Source organism: Panthera pardus, unplaced genomic scaffold, assembly GCF_024362965.1.
Source record: "Panthera pardus isolate Hobbes unplaced genomic scaffold, ASM2436296v1 HiC_scaffold_8, whole genome shotgun sequence".
Lineage (NCBI taxonomy): Eukaryota > Metazoa > Chordata > Mammalia > Carnivora > Felidae > Panthera > Panthera pardus.
In genome coordinates, this window is record NW_026527013.1 from 13,225,552 (window position 1) to 13,244,754 (window position 19,203).

General features: G+C 58.3%; 1 protein-coding gene across 1 annotated transcript; it reads left to right on the forward strand.

Moving 5' to 3' along the window:
* The first annotated feature begins 222 nt into the window (after positions 1 to 222).
* COLGALT1 (collagen beta(1-O)galactosyltransferase 1) lies at positions 223 to 18,783 on the forward strand. Its single transcript, XM_019416293.2, is given in 15 exon segments — positions 223 to 557; positions 2,064 to 2,174; positions 2,855 to 2,972; positions 6,837 to 6,971; positions 8,572 to 8,655; positions 8,657 to 8,702; positions 8,705 to 8,725; positions 8,728 to 8,775; positions 11,208 to 11,327; positions 15,454 to 15,530; positions 15,615 to 15,721; positions 15,873 to 16,005; positions 16,554 to 16,681; positions 17,567 to 17,773; positions 18,000 to 18,783. Coding segments are annotated over 15 exon segments (1,863 nt in total). The 5' UTR covers positions 223 to 297; the 3' UTR covers positions 18,268 to 18,783.
* The last annotated feature ends 420 nt before the right edge of the window (positions 18,784 to 19,203 follow it).

A 19,203-nucleotide genomic window follows, 5' to 3' on the forward strand; every position in this document is an offset into this window, starting at 1 on the left:
TAGCCAGTTCCGCCTGGAGGCACATCAGGCGGGGGCCGGTGTCGGGAGGCAGGGCTTGTCCTGAGCTCCGGCACCTTGAAGGCACGAGAGTCACGTCAGATTGGAAGGCTCCGGGCTCTCTGTGCCTTTAAGGCCGTCCTGAGGGCGGGGCCTGGGAAACGGGCCCAGACGGCTGATTCACTCCAGGCGCTCCTCCCCTTTAAGGCGCGCGGCAGGGCGGGGCCCCCCACTGGCCTCTTCAAGGCGCGGTCGGCGTCCGCCGGCAGAAAAAACGGCTTAAAGGCGACGCGTGGCGCGATGGCGAAGGCCCCACGCGCGTGCAGGCGGGGCTGGCGGCCGCGCCCGGTGCTGCTGCTGCTGCTGCTGGCGCTGCCGCCCCCGGGGGGCCCGCCGGGCGCCGCCGCCTACTTCCCCGAGGAGCGCTGGAGCCCGGAGTCGCCGCTGCAGGCGCCGCGAGTCCTCATCGCGCTGCTGGCGCGCAACGCGGCCCACGCGCTGCCCGCCACGCTGGGCGCGCTCGAGCGGCTGCGGCACCCGCGGGAGCGCACGGCGCTGTGGTGAGCTCGGCCCCCGCCCGGCCTGCTTGCCCCCATTCGGGCGGCTCCACGCCACGCGCTGCCTGCTGCCCCGGCCGGACCGGACCCACGCGTGGCCCCCGCTGGCTTCCCTCTTCGGGGCGGGCCGGGCGCGCGGGCCCTTTGCTTTTGCCGTCCCGCCCCTCCCCCTGTCTCTTCCCCGCCGCATTAGGACTGACCGACCGCGCTCTGCAGATCCGGGACCCCTCGCGCCCAGCCCAGGGCTGGGCCGCTCTGCCTGGGACTAACCCTCAAACCCGCTTCGGAGCACCCACAGCCCCAAAGAAGGGGAACCCGGGGTCCCCGCGGCCCACACGGCTCTTCCGCTAACAGAAAGACCTCACGGCTCCTGCTGCCTTGGATCCCGAACCCAGCCGGAGTCAGATTCCCTGCCCTCTAACCAGCGTGGGTGGGTGGGTTACCGGACCCTAGTGGCCAAAGGGGGAAGTGACTCTTTCGTGGCAGGGGAATGGGGCCGAGTTCTGCCTGGCTGGTGACTTCCCGCCTCCTGCCTCAGTTAATGGGGGGCGTTAATGTCACTGCGGTTGGGTCCATCTCAGAAAATTAACCAGTTAATGCCTGCGAAGCCCTTGCGCCTGGCATCTCTGATTTGGTGCCCGTGAAGCCCTTGTGCCTGGCATCTCTGATTTGGTGCCCGATGGGCCAGAGCTGTGACCGTTACTCTTATCCTTATGTTGGCATTACTAATCATCACTGCTGTTGTTGGCGACTTCATAACAATTTTTTTTTTTGGTGGGGGGATAGCTCTCATCTTTATGGTTAACCTGAACTCTTAAATGGCTCTCGCTCCTCCACCCCAGATTGCGTGGCCTGGATAATCCAAGAAATGTTTGTTGAATTAATAAGTAACCACAGCCCACTATAAGGTGGTGTTGCTCATAAGAGACAATTGGGGGGGGGGGGTGAGCGTCTGTGATATACTGGATACATTTTAAAATTAAATTGCACAGGGGCGCCTGGGTGGCTCAGTCAGTTAAGTGTCCGGCTCTTGATTTTGGCTCCAGTCATGATCTCATGGGTTCCCATGGGTTCGTGGGTTCGAGTCCCCCCTCTGGCTCTGTGCTGACAGTGGAGCCTGCTTGGGGCTCTCTCTTTCCCTCTCTCTCTCTCTCGCACACAAAATAAATGAATAAACTTTGAAAACATGGTAAAACTAAATTGTACCTATTTAGTACTTGGGGTGGTTATAAGATCCTAGATGCTCAATAGAACTAATGACGTCTGACGTGTTTTTCCAGAATGAGCTCGTTTGATCCCCTCTGCAGCCCGGGGAAGTGGGTCCAGTCCTCCCTCACCTGTATTTCAGATGAGGAAACAGGCAGCGAGGGGGGGAAGCGTCTTGCCCGGGGCTATAAGCTAGTGGGAGGCTGGCTTGGGGTCCGGAGTCTGTTGTTGCCCTGCTGCCCCGGTGGTCTGCCCTGCCTCACTGTCCCCGGCCTCACGCTGCCTGTCCTGCTCTGCCCGCAGGGTGGCCACGGACCACAACTCAGACAATACGTCGGCTGTGCTGCGGGAATGGCTGGTGGCTGTAAAGAGTTGGTACCACTCTGTGGAGTGGCGGCCGGCAGAGGAGCCCAGGTGAGCTTCGGCTTCTGCCCGGATGCCCCCCACCCCCCTCCCCCGACGCCCCAACAGCCGGACTGGGCTGCGCCCTTATTCACACACCTTTCCTGATTCCCCATTGTCCCAGCTCTGCAGCCTTAAGGGCTGGCCTTGGCTGCTCTGATCCGCCTTCAGCTTCAATGGGCCGTAATCCTCCAGCTGGACCTTTGCCCCAGACATTCTCTTCCCCGCAGTTCCCTTGGGCCCTTGTCCTCCTGGTGGTGGGGACACCTACTGCTTTGTCCCCAGTGTCCCTCTGTGCCCTGGCACCAGCTCTACTGCTTAGCTTCCCCATGATCCCCTGGGCAGTGCTGACCCCTGGTTTCTTTAATCCTTTCAGGTTTTTTTTCTTAACCCGTCTGCTGCCCAGACCAGATTCCGAGTCTGGGAGGACAGGCTGCAAGTTTACTTCTGCGGCTCCTCTTACCCTCAGGAATGACCCTGCAAGGCATAGAGGCCCCCGACCCCCATCTCCAGGGCTTTCTTCCTCCTCTGCAGCTGGCCCTGGGCCTCCTCCCCCAGTTTTCTCCTCTTGCTTCCTCGCAGCCTTCAGATCCAGCCCACACATCCCCCCCTCCAGGAAGCCCTCTCTGACCACTGCCCCCTGGGTTGCGATGGTGCCCCACGCTTCCCACAGCACAGCTGCCTCTCTGCAGGTCCTACCCGGACGAGGAGGGCCCCAAACACTGGTCCGACTCGCGCTACGAGCACGTTATGAAGTTGCGCCAGGCAGCCCTGAAATCTGCCCGGGACATGTGGGCCGATTACATCCTGGTGAGTTTCTCGGCCAGCCGCCCCCAGATGGCGGGGGAGGTCTGGGTGGCCGAGGGAGGCCGGAGCAGTGGGCTGTACAGACCAACTTTAACCCCACCCCCGTTTACGGAGGGAAACAGGCTCTGAGAGGGGGAGTGAGTTGTCAGAGGTGACACAGCTGGGTCGCAGAGTTGCTGGGATTCAGTGCAGGGCCCCCTGGGCTCTTAGTCATCAGGTTGTGTTCCTAACCGTCCCCTGTGGTGGGACCCTTGGGCCGTCTCCTTTTTATTGCCCCTCCTGCACACCCGAGGATAACACCCTCTGGGCGAATTCCGAGAAGCTAGAGGATGTGGTGGGGGGCTGGGGGGCACTGGCGATGGGGCCTGACTTTCACTTCCTTCTGGGCCGGCCATTGCCTCTGGAGGGAGGGACGGTTCAGGCGCAAGTGCAGTGATGTTAAGGTATCTCCCCACAGGCCTGCGAGCCCCGTCAGCCCATCCCCTTGATCTGGACGTGATCTCCCCCCTGGTGCGGGTGGGGGTGGACGGCACTGAAGGCTGGGCCTGGCTCCCCGTGGAGGCTGAGTGCACTCGTGCCAGCCTGACGTACCTGTGGTTGGTCTCCATCTACACGCCGGGCCCTGAGCTGCGGCCTGCACCTTCCTTATTTACTTAGTGGGCAGACGTCTGTGAGCCTGTCCCCTGCCTTCCGTCCGCGGGCCGGACCCCGAGGACACGGTGAGGGTCAGCACGGGCTGCACCCTGCCTTCCTAGCGTCCCCGGAAAGGCGGACATGACCAGAAAACGAAACTGAGTGAGGACATACCGAAAGGCAGCCAGTGCTGCGATCGTACAAAGGCAGCTGGTGGCGGATCAGTGTCCTGGGGCTACGGTGACAAAGTAGCCCGCACTGGGCGGGGGGGGGGGGGGGGGGGGGGGGGGGGGGGGGGGGCTTAAAATGACGGAAGTTTATTGTCACGCGGTTCTGGAGACCAGAAGTCTGAAGTCAAGGTGTCCGCAGGGTTCTGCTCCCTCTGAAGGCTCTAGGGGAGGGTCCTTCCTCACTTCTTCCAGCTTGTGGGGGCTCCGCATGTTCCTTGGCTTGTGGCCACATCGCTCTGTTGTCTGCCTCTGGGGTCACACGGACTCCTCTCTCTGTCTCTTCTTATCAGGCCGTTAGTCATTGAATTTAGAGCCCACCCTACTCCAGTCTGACCCCATCTTAACCTACATCTTACTTACATGTGCAAGGACCCTATTAAGATCACAGTCACAGGTCACCAGGGGTCAGAATTTCAACATATCGTTTTCTGGGGGCCCCCGTTCAGTCCACAACAGATGGCATAATCAGGGTGTTGTGATGAGTGAGCAGGGTTGGGGGCCTCCCTTAGGAGGGGACCCTGGCAGTGGATCCGAAGGAAGAAGGAAGCCGGCCTCCGGGGGGATACTGAGGGAGTGTCTGAGGCAGAGGGAACAGAGTAGGGCACAAGCGTGGGGCATACAGGGACTGGGAAGGAAGCCGGTGTGGCTGGAGGGGTGATGGAGGCGGTCCTGGAGTGGTGGGTGGGGGCCAGACTACGCAGACCAAGGGAGAGATTTCGTTTTTACTTTGAGGGTAATGGGGAGCCATGGAGGGTATGTGAGCACAGGAGAACTGTGTTCTGATTTATGATTTTCAGAAGCCCCGTGGCTTCCCCCATGGGGAAGCAGGGTCTGTTGGGGCAGGAATGGGGTTAGCAGGAGGCCAGGGTAGAGGCCAATATGGAGCAGGAGGAGTGGGGAGTGACTGCAAATGGATTGGGGATGCTTTTTCAGGCTGAGGGGACAGGCTCTGTTCGGGGACTAGATGTGAGGGTGCCAGGAGGACCCCATGTCCCTGACCTGAGCTCTGCAGAGAGGGTGGAGGAGAAAGAATGGAACACCCTTTGTAAATTACTTTTTCTTTTCTTAAACGGGGGAAAAAAAAAAAAGAACAGACTCCTCCTGGGAGCCCTGTAGGTTGATGTCTTATCAGCCCATTTACAGACGGGAAGGTGGAGGCTCAGAGAGGTAGGTGACCACGTGCTGGGTGGAGTCTCGGAACCAGTGAGGTGCAGAGAGGAGACTGGCCCCTCCTGGAACCATCTAGCACAGAGCCACCTTGTCTGCTTCCCCAGGTTCGAGGCTGGCTGGCTTGCACTTCTCTCCCTCAGCAAACTTGGGCGGAACTCAGTGTGTTAGTTTAAAACTCAAAGCCGCTTTCGGCATACCAGTGTCTTTCTGTGACTGGGGCCTTTGGAAATCCATACTGGGATGTGGACCCCTTTGTCCGGTGTTTTAAAATTGTTATGAAAAGGACCTCTTTAGAAAGAAAGAAAGAAAGAAAGAAAGAAAGAGAGAGAGAGAGAGAGGGAGGGAGGGAGGGAGGGAGGGAGGGAGGAGAAGAAAAGGACCTTCTTTTTTCCTCCTTTTGCAAGCGATGTAGGTGTTACTGGTGTGAAAATACACAAGAAAAAAATAAGAAACTTAGGAAAGAAAAAAACCAAGCAAACCTTATAATCTTACCTCCCAGGGAGACTCACTTTCTGGCTGCTTTTCTGTGTTTTCTAATTGAGTTGCAATTTACATAACATAAAATTAACTGTTTTAAAGCGGACAACTCAGCGGCATTTAGTACATTCATTATGTTGTGCAACCACAACCTCTGTCCAGCTCCAGAACATTCCCAGCACCCCAGAAGGAGACCCTGTCCCCATGAGCAATCACTCCCCACTCCTCGTCCCCCAGCCCCTGGCACCCACCAGTCTGCTTTCTGTGTCTATAGATGCGCCCGTTCTGGACATTTCATGTAAATGAATCATAACACCAGGTGGCCTTTTGTGTCTGGCGTCCTTCACCGTGCACCATGTTCTCAAGGCCCATCCATGTGGTAGCTGTGTGCCAGAACTCTAGTCCTTTTTGTGGCTGAGTCATGTTCCTTGAACGGATGGACCACGTTTTGTTCATCCCTTCTGCCATCGACGGACACTTGGGTCATTTCCGCCGTTTGGCTGCTGTGGCCAATGCCACGGGGAACCTGGGTGTGCAAATGTCTCATCCCTGTTCCCCGTTGTCCTGGAGCACGCCTCGGAGTGTGGAATCGCATCGTGGCCTGCGTATCCCCGGTGGACAGGACCGCCCTTACCCGATCGTTTTCTGCGGCGCGATGCCCAGCCGTCTTGGCTCACTCCGCGGTGGGACGCGGCCCGAACCCCCCTGGCTGGTCCGCCACCACCAGGCTCTTGGGTCGTCCCCGGGTTGTGTGATAAATAACACTGTGGTGAGCATCCTGGCGTGGCCTTGCTGGAGAGTGTTGGTGACGCGTGGTTTGGGGTGGGGGGACCAGCAGGCACCCCTCCCCCCCCCCCCATGGTGACGCTGTTCCCGGGCTGGTAGATTTCATCTTGTGCCGCAACAAGGAAGTTACCATGTTTTTATCCCAACATTCGGGGCATTAAAGGAAAAAAAAAAGGCTTATGCGAAGGTCTGATTTTTATACGCTTTTTATCAGCATCTAATCGACGTTAGGAAAAGCGTGTGTTCCTCCCAGCCACTCCGCACAGAGGTGGCCTCTGCTCTGACTGTCCTCGTCCTCCAGCGCTGCCTGTTTTGAAAGTTGCCAGTGCTACATCTGGGACCCATTTATGTTGCTTTGTGCTGTGTGGTCTGTCCCTTCTCTTGCCGCGTAGTGTATCGTATGAGCATGACTTGGCTTGTCGCTTGAGGAACCAGGTGGCTTCCAGGGCCCCCTCTGCTGCTCCGGGATCCCCAGACGCCCCTCCCCTGTAGGGCTCTGGCTGTTCAGAGCCGTGGCCCAGCCCAGGTCGGTCCCGTGACGCATGCTGATGCTGTATCGGGTGTTTTGCAGTTTGTGGATGCAGACAACCTGATCCTCAACCCTGACACACTGAGCCTCCTCATCGCCGAGAATAAGACCGTGGTGGCCCCGATGCTGGATTCGCGGGCTGCGTACTCCAACTTCTGGTGTGGGATGACTTCCCAGGTCAGGGGGCTTCTGGGGTAGGGTGTGGGCCGGGGGTGGGAGGGGTGAGCAACTGGGGGCTGTGGCTAGAGTCTAACTTATCATACCACCTCATGTGAGCATCTCACAACATCATTGTGATAATCCTTAAGTAGCCCCTCTGGGGAAGGGCTGTGATTGTGCCCTCTCCTCCCCACCCTCTTCCCAGTTACTGAAGCAGAAATAGAAACACAGAGAGGAGTTGACTTGCCTAACCTCACACAGCTAGGAAGGGGCGGTGCCAGGATAGGACTTCAGGCACCGCTTGATCTAGGTATTCAAACAGCATTCCTGTCTTCCTCCATCCTTTGGGTGGCTTCATTTTCAGACTCTTGAGGCATGATCCCAGCACCATCTGGCCAAAGTCCACTTTGGTCCCTGTCTAGTCTCCTCCTACACCTGAGCCAGTTACTGAAGCCAGGAAAATGCCAGGTTCGGATTGACCAAGCCTGGGCCACAAGTCCCACCCCAGGGTTGAGGCTGGGGTTGCAGGCAACTCCAGGGGGAGTGAAAGGGTAGGTGCTGGAGTGGGGACCATGCCAGCGGAATGGGGTTTGGTGGCTGGAGCCGGGACCCCTCTTGACTCTGCCTGTCTTTTTAATTGTTGGGTGATTCACATAACATAAAACTCAGCTTTGTTTGTTTATTTTTATTTATTTTGAGAGAGAGAGAGCAAACAGGGGAGGCAGAGGGAGGGAGTATCCCAAGCAGGCTCTGCACTGCCAGCGTGGAGCCTGACGTGGGACTCGAACCCACAAACTGTGAGATCATGACCTGAGCTGAAATCAAGAGTCAGACGCTTAACCAACAGCTACCCAGGCGCCCCAAACTCACCATTTTAAAGTGAACAATTTCATGGTTTCTATTTGTTAAAAATATGTCGTAGAAACCTGAATGTTACACTCTAAGAATTACAGTTTGTAAAGGTATGACGAAGAGAGAGACCAACCTCCGACTGTTAAGTCATCTTTTCTAGAAGATTCCCCCCCCAACTTCCTTGAAGTTGTCCAGCGTAAATCAAAGGATCACAAAGATCCAGCCCTTTCTTGACTTTCTGATTTCCTCCTTCCCTAATGTCTCCTGTCTTTCTTCTTCTTCTTTTTTTTTTTCTAATTTTTTAATCTTTCTTTATTTTTGAGAGGGAGAGTGCTAGCAGGGGAGGGGCAGAGAGAGAGGAAAACAGAGAATCCAGCGCAGGCTCTGCGCTATCCGTGCAAAGCCCCACCTGGGGTTCGAAACTCACGAACCGTGAGATCGTGACCTGAGCCGAAGTCCAGAGTCCAGGTTGGACGCCCAAGCGACTGAGCCCCCCCAGTGGCTCCCTCCTGATCTGAAGTGTGGAGGTGGACAGCCGCTTCCCTTCCCCTTATCTGCCACCCCCACCCCGGGTGGCCGAGGTTCTGGTGGGGGGTGGGGTGCAGATGAGGCCTGACCGCACCCCGAGCTCTGCACTCAGCGAATAGCCACTGTGGCCAGAGGCTGGCATCTGGGTCTTGCTCTCCGAGTTGTTCCATGCCTCCCGTTGTCCAGGCCCCCCCGCCTCACCTTTAGGGACCCCCGCACCCTGCCCCTCTCCCTGCAGGGCTACTACAAACGCACCCCTGCCTACATCCCCATCCGCAAGCGGGACCGTCAGGGCTGCTTTGCGGTTCCCATGGTGCACTCGGACCTTCCTGATCGACCTGCGGAAGGCGGCATCCAGGAACTTGGCATTCTACCTCCTCACCCCGACTACACCTGTCCTTTGATGACATCATCGTCTTTGCCTTCTCCTGCAAGCAAGCAGGTGAGCCCGCAGGGAGTGGGCCGTCACTGGGGCGTCCGGTTCATTGGGACGGTGCCGAGCCCACAGAAGGTTCACACAATCAGAGCTGCAGGATGCAGGGATGGCTTCGGGTGTGGCTGTAGCCAGGTGTCAGGCGATAGCCTCAGGACCTACTTATTTTCCAGCCCCAGCTTTGCTGGGACGCTTCACTCCCCAGGTGTTTAAGACCTATTTATTGAGGGTCATTCCCATCTTGATATTCTCCTGTGTTCTCCCAGTTTTCTGTAGCTGAGCATAATTGTTCCCTAACTGTACAATTAGGGGGAAAAAATTAAAAAAAAATTTTTTTAACATTTATTTTTTGAGGGACAGAGAGGAAGCGGGAAAGGGGCAGAGAGAGGGAGACGCAGAATCCAAAGCAGGCTCCGGGCTCCGAGCTGTCAGCACAGAGCCCGACGTGGGGCTTGAACCCACAAACGGGGAGATCATGACCTGAGCTGAAGTCGGACACATAACTGACTGAGCCACCCAGACGCCCCCCCCCCACCAAAAAAACATTTTAAAGAGAGAGAGAACACAGCCAACCATAGCTGACCTGTCGTATTTTTAAAACCACCGTGCGGCCAACTATGGCCCATGGCCAAAGCCGGCTCACCATCTGTTTTCCTATAGCCACGAGCTAAGAATGCCTTTGGTTCCTGGACCCAACTGCATCATGTATGTGTGCGGGGCGGGGGTGGGGGGGCGTGTTGTCCAACAAGCAATTCTCGGACACCAGCAGTGTGTCCTATAATTCAACTCCGTTCTGACACTGTCTACCCAGAGATAGCGTCAGATTCCACAGGTTGAGGGCTCGGTCCTACAAGACTGCCCCCTCCCCCCCGGGCCCCCCGACTTCACATGCCAGCCACCAACCCACGGTCTCCACCGTAATTTGCCAGAGCGGCTCACAGAATTCAGGAAACCCATCGACTCACTAGATTACTGATTTATTATAAAAGGGTAGAACCCGGGAGCGGCATGTAGAGAGACGCCCAGGCCAGGTACGTGGGAAGGGGCACCGAGCTTCCTCTCCTCTCCACGTGCACTGCTCTCCCCACATCTCCCCGTGTTTACCACCCCGGAAGCTCTCTGAACCCCATCCTGTCGGGTTTCTATGGAGGCTTCCGTGACATAGACGCAGTTGATTGAATCGTTGGCTCTTGGTGATTCAGCCTCTACCTCTCTCCTCTCCCCAGAGGTCGGAGGGGTGGGACTGAAGAATCCAAACTTCTATTCGTGGTTGATTCCCCTGGCAATCAGTGTGTGTGTGTGTGTGTGTGTGTGTGTGTGTGTGTGTGTGTGTGCTGGGGGGGTCCTCTTTAAATGCTTCTCAAAAGGCATTTCTTAACATAAAAGACACTTTTAAGCTCTCAACATTTAGGAAATTCCACGGGTTTGGGGAACCGTGAGCCAGAAACTGTGAACAAAGACCAAATATATATAAGAAATATATAGTTGGTCATCTGAATGGAAAAAAATGAAAAGAACAAGAATATTCTGTGACATCTGAAATCATATAAAATTCATATTTCAGGGCCTATAAATAAAGTTTCAGCGGCACACAGCCACGCCCATCCATTTAAGCATCATTTATGGCCGCTTTCGCGTTCCAACGGCAACTGAGTCATTCAGACAGAACTGTCTGGCCCCCAAGCGTAAATATTGACCATCTGGCCCTTCACAGAAAAAGTTTAACCAGTTAAAACGAAAAATCATTTTCACCGGGTTTTTTTTTTTTTTAAGGGAGAAAAAAAAAAAAAGATTACACAAGATACAAAGATGTAAACCACTCAGAAAAGGGCGAATGCAGGCGGCTCTGATGTAACTAATGTTTTGTTCAGCTGCAGCCCCTTTCTGTGCATAAGGGTGCATCTGGTGGGGTCCACCCGCTGTTTTGCGGTTTGGTTTGTCACGGAATCCTGCGGGGACTGAGTCCGTGGCCGCGCAAGGCGCCTGTTAACAGCTCTGGAGTTTGTCATGGGCTTGCCCGGCAGCGTGAGCCCCTCCTCTGGCTCCTGGCCCCAGATGGGGAACTCAGGAGCCTCTGCTGGTTGCCAGGAGCGGCGGGACCTGTCTCGGATCCAGCCCCGCCCGGGGCCCTGCGGCTTCACACCATTTCCACTTGCTTTTTTTTTTTTTTTTTTTTTTTAATAATTCGTTTTAACGTTTATTTATTTTTGAGAGAGAGAGAGAGAGACAGAGCGCGAGCAGGGGAGGGGTAGAGAAAGACGGAGGGAGGCACAGCATCCGAAGCAGGCTTCAAGCTCTGAGCTCTCAGCACAGAGCCTGACGCGGGACTCGAACCCACGGACCGCGAGATCACGACCCGAGCCGAAGTCGGACGCCCAACCGGCTGAGCCACCCCGGAGCCCCGCCGTTTGCATTTCTGATTGTTGTTTCCTCGGCCCCAGAGGTCCAGATGTACGTCTGCAACAAGGAGGTATATGGCTTCCTGCCAGTGCCGCTACGGGCGCACAGCAGCCTCCAGGATGAGGCCGAGAGCTTCATGCACGTGCAGCTGGAGGTCATGGGTGAGTCCACCCGCGCCCAAGTCACCTCCCTTTCTCCGCCACCTCGCACCCATCCCCCGACGCGAGCGTCTGCCGCACGCCAGTCCCTTGGCTGGGGGCAGGGGGTGCCCGGCACGAACAGCTTGCAGGTAGCTGTGCGCAGCCTCCCGAGAGCGGTCGGGGTGGGCTTCCGGGAAGAGGTGGCATGGAGATGCAGGGTGGACGGGAGTTAGCCAGGAAGAAGATTGCAGCCGGAGGATCAGCCCTCGCAAAGGCCGGGAGGCTGGAGGGGACGTGAGCCCAGCGAACAGCCAAGGTTGACGGGGCAGAAATCGAGGTGGTGAGCTGGGCAGAGCTGGCAGGCGGGGCCGGGGCAGTGGCCTCAGACACCAAGCTGAGGAACAGGCCTTTTTCCCCCGGTGGCAGGCGGGAGCCATGGAGGGTGTGGGAGCCCAGGGGCAGCAGGTTTTCACTGATAGACCTTCATGTGCATGGTAGCGTCTGGGACACTGTGAGTCATCTTGAGCCCTTTCCTCATCCGTACCCCTGCCAACCCCCAGGCCCACCATTCTTTGTCTCGTATTTCTCTTACATGAATGCTTTTATTTCCCCCACTTGAATAGATTTATTTTAAAAAGGTATTTGTATCATAGTTGCAAGCTCACGTCTTTCTAATATGTATGTACATATACACATCAATCCATAAACTGTTACGCCAGCTGTCCCTCCGGTGGGCCCCTGAGGTGGGACAGGCACGCAGGGCTGAGCTGCCCTCGTGGTGGTTTGAGCAGCTGGGGGATCTCTGGAGCAGCCAGCAGTGAGACACTGTCCACCTCCACGGGGGCCTCGCCCTGTGCTGGCCACACACTCCCCCAAGACAGCCTCTGAGGCGGCATGGCCACTCCTCCCACCGCACAGACAGGGAGGAGCCCAGCTCTGGGGCTCCTTTCCCACTGTGCCCAAGCTCTAGAAAGTTCTGTCTGTGGCACCCCCTGGTGGCTGAAGGTGGAATGGCACCCTGCCTTCTGGGGCAACTTCTGGGTATTTGGAGGTGACGTCTGGAGGCTGCAAGGTGACCAGGCTGAAGACCCCCCCCCCCCCCATAAAATCTGAGCGTCTGGGACGGATGCCCACACCCGGCCCAGCAAACCCCACCAGACTGCAGTCACAGGAGGTAGATCTCTGCTTGTCACCAACTCCCACTGGCGACTAGACCCTGAGAAATATCTCCGAGGCTTCCGTAGTTTTCCTAGTTTAAAGTTTCACAAATATTTCCAGTGTTCTCTCCGGTCAGGAAACCATTCGCGCTGCTGTTAGAAACCGAAAATGACAGAGGGGCGAATATTTCCCCGTTTCTCAGGGGCCAGAGCAAAGCATATGGAACGAAAGGCAGGAGGGGCTGGAGGTTTCAGGTGTTGGTGCAAATCCTTCCTTCTGGTCTGAGTGAAAACCACGTGTCCACGCGTGGGCGCTTGGACCCAGGCTGTGCGTGTGATTTTTTTCCCCACGCATTCAGGTCTGTCTTACGGCGAAGCTTCAGACTTGCAGAAAAGCTCCGCGAGGCCCCTGAGAATGGGGAACCCGGAGACTTGCTTCCTTTCCCCGCCGCCCCGCCCCTGCCCCCGGACTACGCAGCATCTCTCCCTGTCGGCCCCGTAAACCTTGCTCCATATAAGTCCTGTCCGTTGAGCTTTAACAACACGGGGGCGATGGGAGTTGTGTGTGTGCGGGTGATGATCGCTTTTGTATCCTGTCACCAGCCACAGCCCGGGCCCCGGCCTTCCCCTGGCCCTCCCACCGCCCCTGTTTCCTCAGCGGATGGGTTTGGGCTGCCTGGTGCTTCCGGAAGTGGAATCGCCCCGCGTGCCTCTCTCGAGTACCAGGTCGTCCGCCCAGCGTCCCGCCGGTGCCGCCATGGCTGCTGGATGCAGCGGAGGCTCGTCCCCTGCCTTGCTGCCTAGTGTTACTAGTTCTCTTACTTCTTAGACCAGTTGCAGAGTCCGTGGGTCCCTGAGACCACACTCGGGTCTGAGAATTCGCTAGAAGGACTCAGGGCTCACCGGAAGCTGTGACGGTTTATTAAGAGTGAAAGGACACAGATTACAGTCAGCAGAGGGAAGGGGTGTCTGGGGTGGTATCCAGGAGCGTTCCATGCATGGAACTTCCAGTCGTCCCCTCTCTGTGGGGTCGTGCGGACAGCTTGTACTTTTCCCAGCACCAAAGTGTGAACAACACGCATGGTGTACTGCCAGCCACGGGTGCTCCCCTGAGCCTCGGTGTCCAGGGTTTTTACTGGACTCACAGGGACCTGGCTGACTGCCACATGGGTGACCTCCACGTCTAGTCCTCGCAGAGGGCGAGCTGGTTCCACATGGCGCAAGATCCTACATCACACTGTTGGCATAGACCACTCGGTGTGGCCCAAGAGCCCAGGCAAACAAAGATAGTCCTGCCAGGCAGGATGTTCAGAGGGCTTTCACCTCCCAGGAGCTGGGGACAAAGGCCAGACCTCTCTTTGGGCAAGTTCGATTATTCACCCCATGATGGGTCTGAAGGTGTTAGGTTTTTATAACCACTGTGATGTGACTTTCTGGAAAGGCTGCATGGCTGTGCTCCTTCTGGATGCCCGCTGTGCTCCATTTTCCCAGAACGGGCAATAAAGAGGAGGAGAGCCTCACTCCCCACAGGCAGGCCAGGGGAGCCTGGGCCCCGGTGGAGGGGCAGAGGCTCCGAAAGAGAAGGGAAAGGCACCTGGAGTTTGCACCCGGATGCTCAGACCCCAACATCTTGCCCTTGGTCTCCGGCTCCCCCAAAGAGGGCAGGGGGTGGTCAGAGCTGTGTAGGGCCCCCAGCAGGCAAAAAAAAAAAAAAAAAACCAAAAAAACCCAGGATGTGGTGTCCCTGGGGAGCCCAGGTTGGCTTTGGGCCTCGCCCAGGTCTGTCCCAGACAGAGGGGCCTGTGTCTGTCCCTCAGGCTCATATAGGGCCTGTATTCTTGACGGCTGTAGATGCCGCACTGCCCGTGAGGCTGGGCTCCTCTGGGCCAGCCCAGTGGGCGTGCAGGAGCCTCCCCAACCCCCCGTCCACCCGCGGATCTGATCCTTCTGAGGGAAACCACCAGGGGTGTGCCAAGACAGGGCCCCAGGGACGTGGTCTGAGCATCATTCACTGCAGCTGACAGGGGAGTGGTCATGGCCACTCTGAAGTTCTTGGCATAGCTTGGCTTGTAGGCGCTCCAGTCACACGGTCACCATCCCCCTGCACGTTTCCTGTGGTCCTCTGCGCGTGCGTCTGTAACCAAAGTTCCCATGCTTCTAAGGATCCCAGTCACTATTTTCACTTGACTATGTCTTTAAAACCTTACCTCCAAATAAGGTCACATTCCGAGGTACGGGGGGTAAAGATCCCAACCTACTGGGGAGGACACAGTTCAACCTATAACATGTGTCGTTTCGTGGCATCTTTCCCTGAAACCTCTGGGAGGAGGAGGTTTTTAAAATCGGGTCCCATTTTAAAGAATTTTTTGTTAGTGGTTTTTATTTATTAGAGTCCCATTTTATAGATGAGGAAAGCCAAGGCCCAGGCAGGTCAACGTCACACGGCTTGCCATCATTCCTGTGCTCGTTCTACGAGTAATTGAGTGCCTGCTGCGTACCAAGCGTTGGGCACTGGGGACTCAGCGTGAGTGGACAGACCTGGTGTCTGTTCTGTGGGGCACACGGGAGACAGGAAACCAGAGAGGTAGGACTGCAGGATTGGGGTTCGATGGCAGAAGCCCAGGTGTTGTGGGAGCCAGGAGGAGGTGCCCCGCTCCAACTCAAGAGGCCGTCTTAGAACTCAGGGGATGGAGGGGGGGGGAAGGAAAGGGGTTTCAGGCAGAAGCCCAGCGTGTGCAAAGGTCCTGAGGTAGGAAGGGGGTGCGTTTGGGGCAGTGCCGACAGCTGGAGTGAGTAGGGTGGGGAAAGAGACTAGCACCAGAGTTGTGAGTGGAGCTGGCTCAGGCACAGCCTCCAGTGCCAGGCTAAGGAGTTTGGGGTGGCGGGGGAGGGGGAGGGTCACAAAGGGGCTGGGATAGGGAGGTTGTTAGGAGGCCACGGCCCCTCCCCGAGGGACCCCACCGACCCCGTGGCCTCTCTCCGCCCCACAGTGAAGCACCCACCGGCGGAGCCCTCCAGGTTCATCTCCGTGCCCACCAGGACGCCTGACAAGATGGGCTTTGACGAGGTGAGCCAGGCCTTCCTTCCCCGGGGGCGGGGGTGGCGGCAGGGGCCCGGCCTGGAGTCTCCCACTGAAGCTCCGGGCCCGCAGGTCTTCATGATCAACCTGAAGCGACGGCAGGACCGGCGGGACCGCATGCTGCGGGCGCTGCAGGCGCAGGAGATCGAGTGCCGGCTGGTGGAGGCCGTGGACGGCAAGTGAGTCCCACCCCCGGGGGGGGGGGGGGGGGGTCCACACGCACGGGTGTAGACCGCTCCCTGGCGGGTGCGGACGGTGGGAGGGGGGCGGGCTGACAGCGGGATGGCAGGCTGAGCGGGGCTTCCTCTGACCCCTGCTCCCTGCCTCCAGAGCCATGAACACCAGCCAGGTGGAGGCGCTGGGCATCCAGATGCTGCCCGGCTACCGGGACCCCTACCACGGGCGGCCCCTCACCAAGGGCGAGCTGGGCTGCTTCCTCAGCCACTATAACATCTGGAAGGAGGTAGGCCTCGCAGGGGAGGGCGGGCTGTCCTCGGGTGCTCAGGCTTCTGGCCCCTCCGGGAGGGGATCGCTGGCGCCCCCTGCAGGCTTCCGGAACTTCAGCGGGACACAGGGCCTCTCTCTGGTGACTACTTCACCAGAAGTCCCCTGAACCCTGGGTGGGGCAGCTGTTGTCCCTCCTTTGTGCAGACGGGAAAACAGACTAGGGAGGGAGGGGTGAGCCCGGCTCCCACAGAAGGTGGGGTCTGAGACCCAGGGCCCCCAGTTGAGGCCTCTTCCCACCCAGCTGCTGTCAAATGTCTCCGGAGCCTGGTCTCTGTGCTCAACATTTACAATTAGAAACGACGGCCACAGGGACATTAACCAACGCCAGCCCCGTGCCAGGGGCTGGGCGGCCACCCTCCAAGGGAGGGAGGTCAACCCAAAAGACGGTGAGGAAGGTGCCTGTTTGCTTCTCTCCGGCTGCCCCAGGGCCTTTAAGCAGAGCTGACTTCAGGGTCGGGTCTGGCCTTGGTCTTTGTGTGACGTGGGCAGGGCGTCCTCCCTCAGGTGGTGGACCGCGGGCTGCGGAAGTCGCTTGTGTTCGAGGACGACCTGCGCTTTGAGATCTTCTTCAAGAGGCGCCTGCTGAACCTCATGCGGGACGTGGAACGGGAGGGTCTGGACTGGGACCTCATGTGAGTCGGGGGGTGGGGGCAGGGCTGGTGGCGTGGTCCGGGGCCCAGTTTGAGGTGGGGTGGAGCTGGAGCCTGGAGCTCAGAAGGGTGGCCTAGAGCCTGTAGGTCTGATGGCCTTTGCAAGTTAACAGGCTGAGCCAACTCTTGGGGGTATAGCAGGAGAGGCCCCGCGCTCCCTGGATCTGAGAGCAGCCGGGGCTTGGGGCGTGGCCTGGGGTGGGTGTGGTCAGGGCTTGGGAGTGTTCCCAGAAGCTGGGGGCCTGGCGGACTGTGGGGGCATAGCCGGGGAGCCTGGGTCTTGGACCAGCTCGAGGTGGGGTGTGGCCAGCGTATTTCTGGAACAGTCCTTTGGAATCTCCTCTAGGTCAGTTGGATCCCCCTCCCTGCCTCTGTCCTTTCTTCCCTCCCTCTGTCGCTGTCCTGCTGGATGCAGGGCCCTGATGCAGGCTCTAGGCCCCAGACTGTGGACCATGTTTGTAACAGGAGCAGCAGCCGTACCCCTTCGTCCCTGACCCCTCACCACATTCCCGCGCCTTGCCCAGCTGCCCCACAGCCTTGTGAAGTCAGAGCAGCTTCCCTCCCGGCCCCACTCCTTCCCGTGGTTCAGCCTCAGCAAGGGTCCAGGACATCCTTCCCTTCCCAGCTCCAGATCCTCCCGTGGCTCCCCAGTGCCCTTGGAAAAACCCAGTCTCCTCCCTGCATACCTCGGCCCCTGTGGTCCTCCCTGGCCCAGCCACTCCAGCCTCCCCATCGCTCCCCAAACACACCACGCCTGCCGCCGCCCCGGGGCCTGACGGAGGCTCGCTCGGTCTCTGATTTGCTCGCTGGGCGTCCTCCGGCGGGCGGGAAGGAGGCGGGTGACAGGGCCCTAACTCTGCACCCCAGCTACGTGGGCCGGAAGAGGATGCAGGTGGAGCGGCCGGAGAAGGCTGTGCCCCGTGTGAGGAACCTGGTGGAGGCCGATTACTCCTACTGGACGCTGGCCTACGTGATCTCCCTGCAAGGCGCCCGCAAGCTGCTGGCGGCCCAGCCGCTCTCCAAGATGCTGCCTGTCGATGAGTTCCTGCCCGTCATGTTTGACAAGCACCCAGTGTGAGAGGGGGTTGCGGCGGGCACGCGGGTCGGGCTCTTGCCGCGTGTCTGTCCCAAGGGTGTGTCTTTTCCCCTGCCTGCTTCTTCCCCCGTGCTACCCCCCACCCTCCAGCTCCACGTGATCCCCCCCCACCCCCCCCCCCCACCACTGCCCTGCCCACTTCCGTCTCAGTCTGTCCCTTACTCCCAACCCACTGCTGCCTCTCCTCTCGCCGCCCTCCCCCAGGTCTGAGTACAAGGCCCACTTCTCGCCCCGCAACCTTCGCGCCTTCTCGGTGGAGCCCCTGCTCATCTACCCCACGCACTACACAGGGGACGATGGCTACGTGAGTGACACGGAGACCTCGGTCGTGTGGAACAACGAACACGTCAAGACCGACTGGGACCGTGCCAAATCCCAGAAGATGCGCGAGCAGCAGGCGCTGAGCCGCGAGGCCAAGAACTCAGACGTGTTGCAGTCCCCGCTGGACAGCGCCGCCCGAGACGAGCTCTGAGGGGCTGCGGCCGAAACACCAAAGCAGGCATCGCTGGCCCAGCCTCCTTGTGCTGGCCGGGGACAGAAGGGCCACCCCCCCCCAGCCCCCTGCGGACCCCTGGCCGGCCGCAGAGGGCCCTCCGCGCAAGGCGGTATCCAGCCAGCTCTTGTTCAGCAATCACGTGCACGCAGGCAGCTTTAATGGAGTGCCTACTGTATGCCGGGAACGGGGCCCGGAACCGGGGGGATCAGATGGGAACGAGACACGTTCCTATCTTCAGGGGCCGAACACCTGAAGTCCCCGCTGTGTCCCAGGCTTCTGGGTTAGCGGCAGTGAGCGAGGCGCAGTTATTCCGTAGGCCAGTGATCGATTCCGTCATCAAGGTTTTACCGACCGCCCCTCCCCCCCACCGCCCCAAGAATCAGTACTAGTGACTCACAGGCATTGTTTTGATTCATTTAAGTATTTATTGAACGCCTACTGTAGGCTGGGCGCCAACCATCCTAGGCTCTGGGAATATTGAGATTGACCGGCCCCTTTCGTTCATTTCTTCCAACAACACATCCGAGCACCCGCTCTGTGCCTGCCTGGTACTCGTGACACAAAGACAAGTTCTCACTGACTCAGAGCCTTTATCGAGCGCCTGCTGTGTGCTGGGGATGAAGAGAAACAAGGTGCTTTTCATGCTTCGATCGGTTTCCTCCCCCCCCACCCCCCACCCCATCTAAAGAGCACCTACAGGCATTAGCCATACAGTGTAACACTCGCCGGGTCGGCACTGGGTCACCTACGTGTGTGCCGGGCCACCGAGATGCACAAGACGAGTCTTTTGTCTCTTTGTGCAGCGGGCATTTATTGAACGCCTGCTGTGGACCAGACCTCATGGACTCCCAGTGGGACTGGGGAATGATTGGCTGAGTTTGACCCCTGCCCGCCCCTCCCCACCCCGGTCAC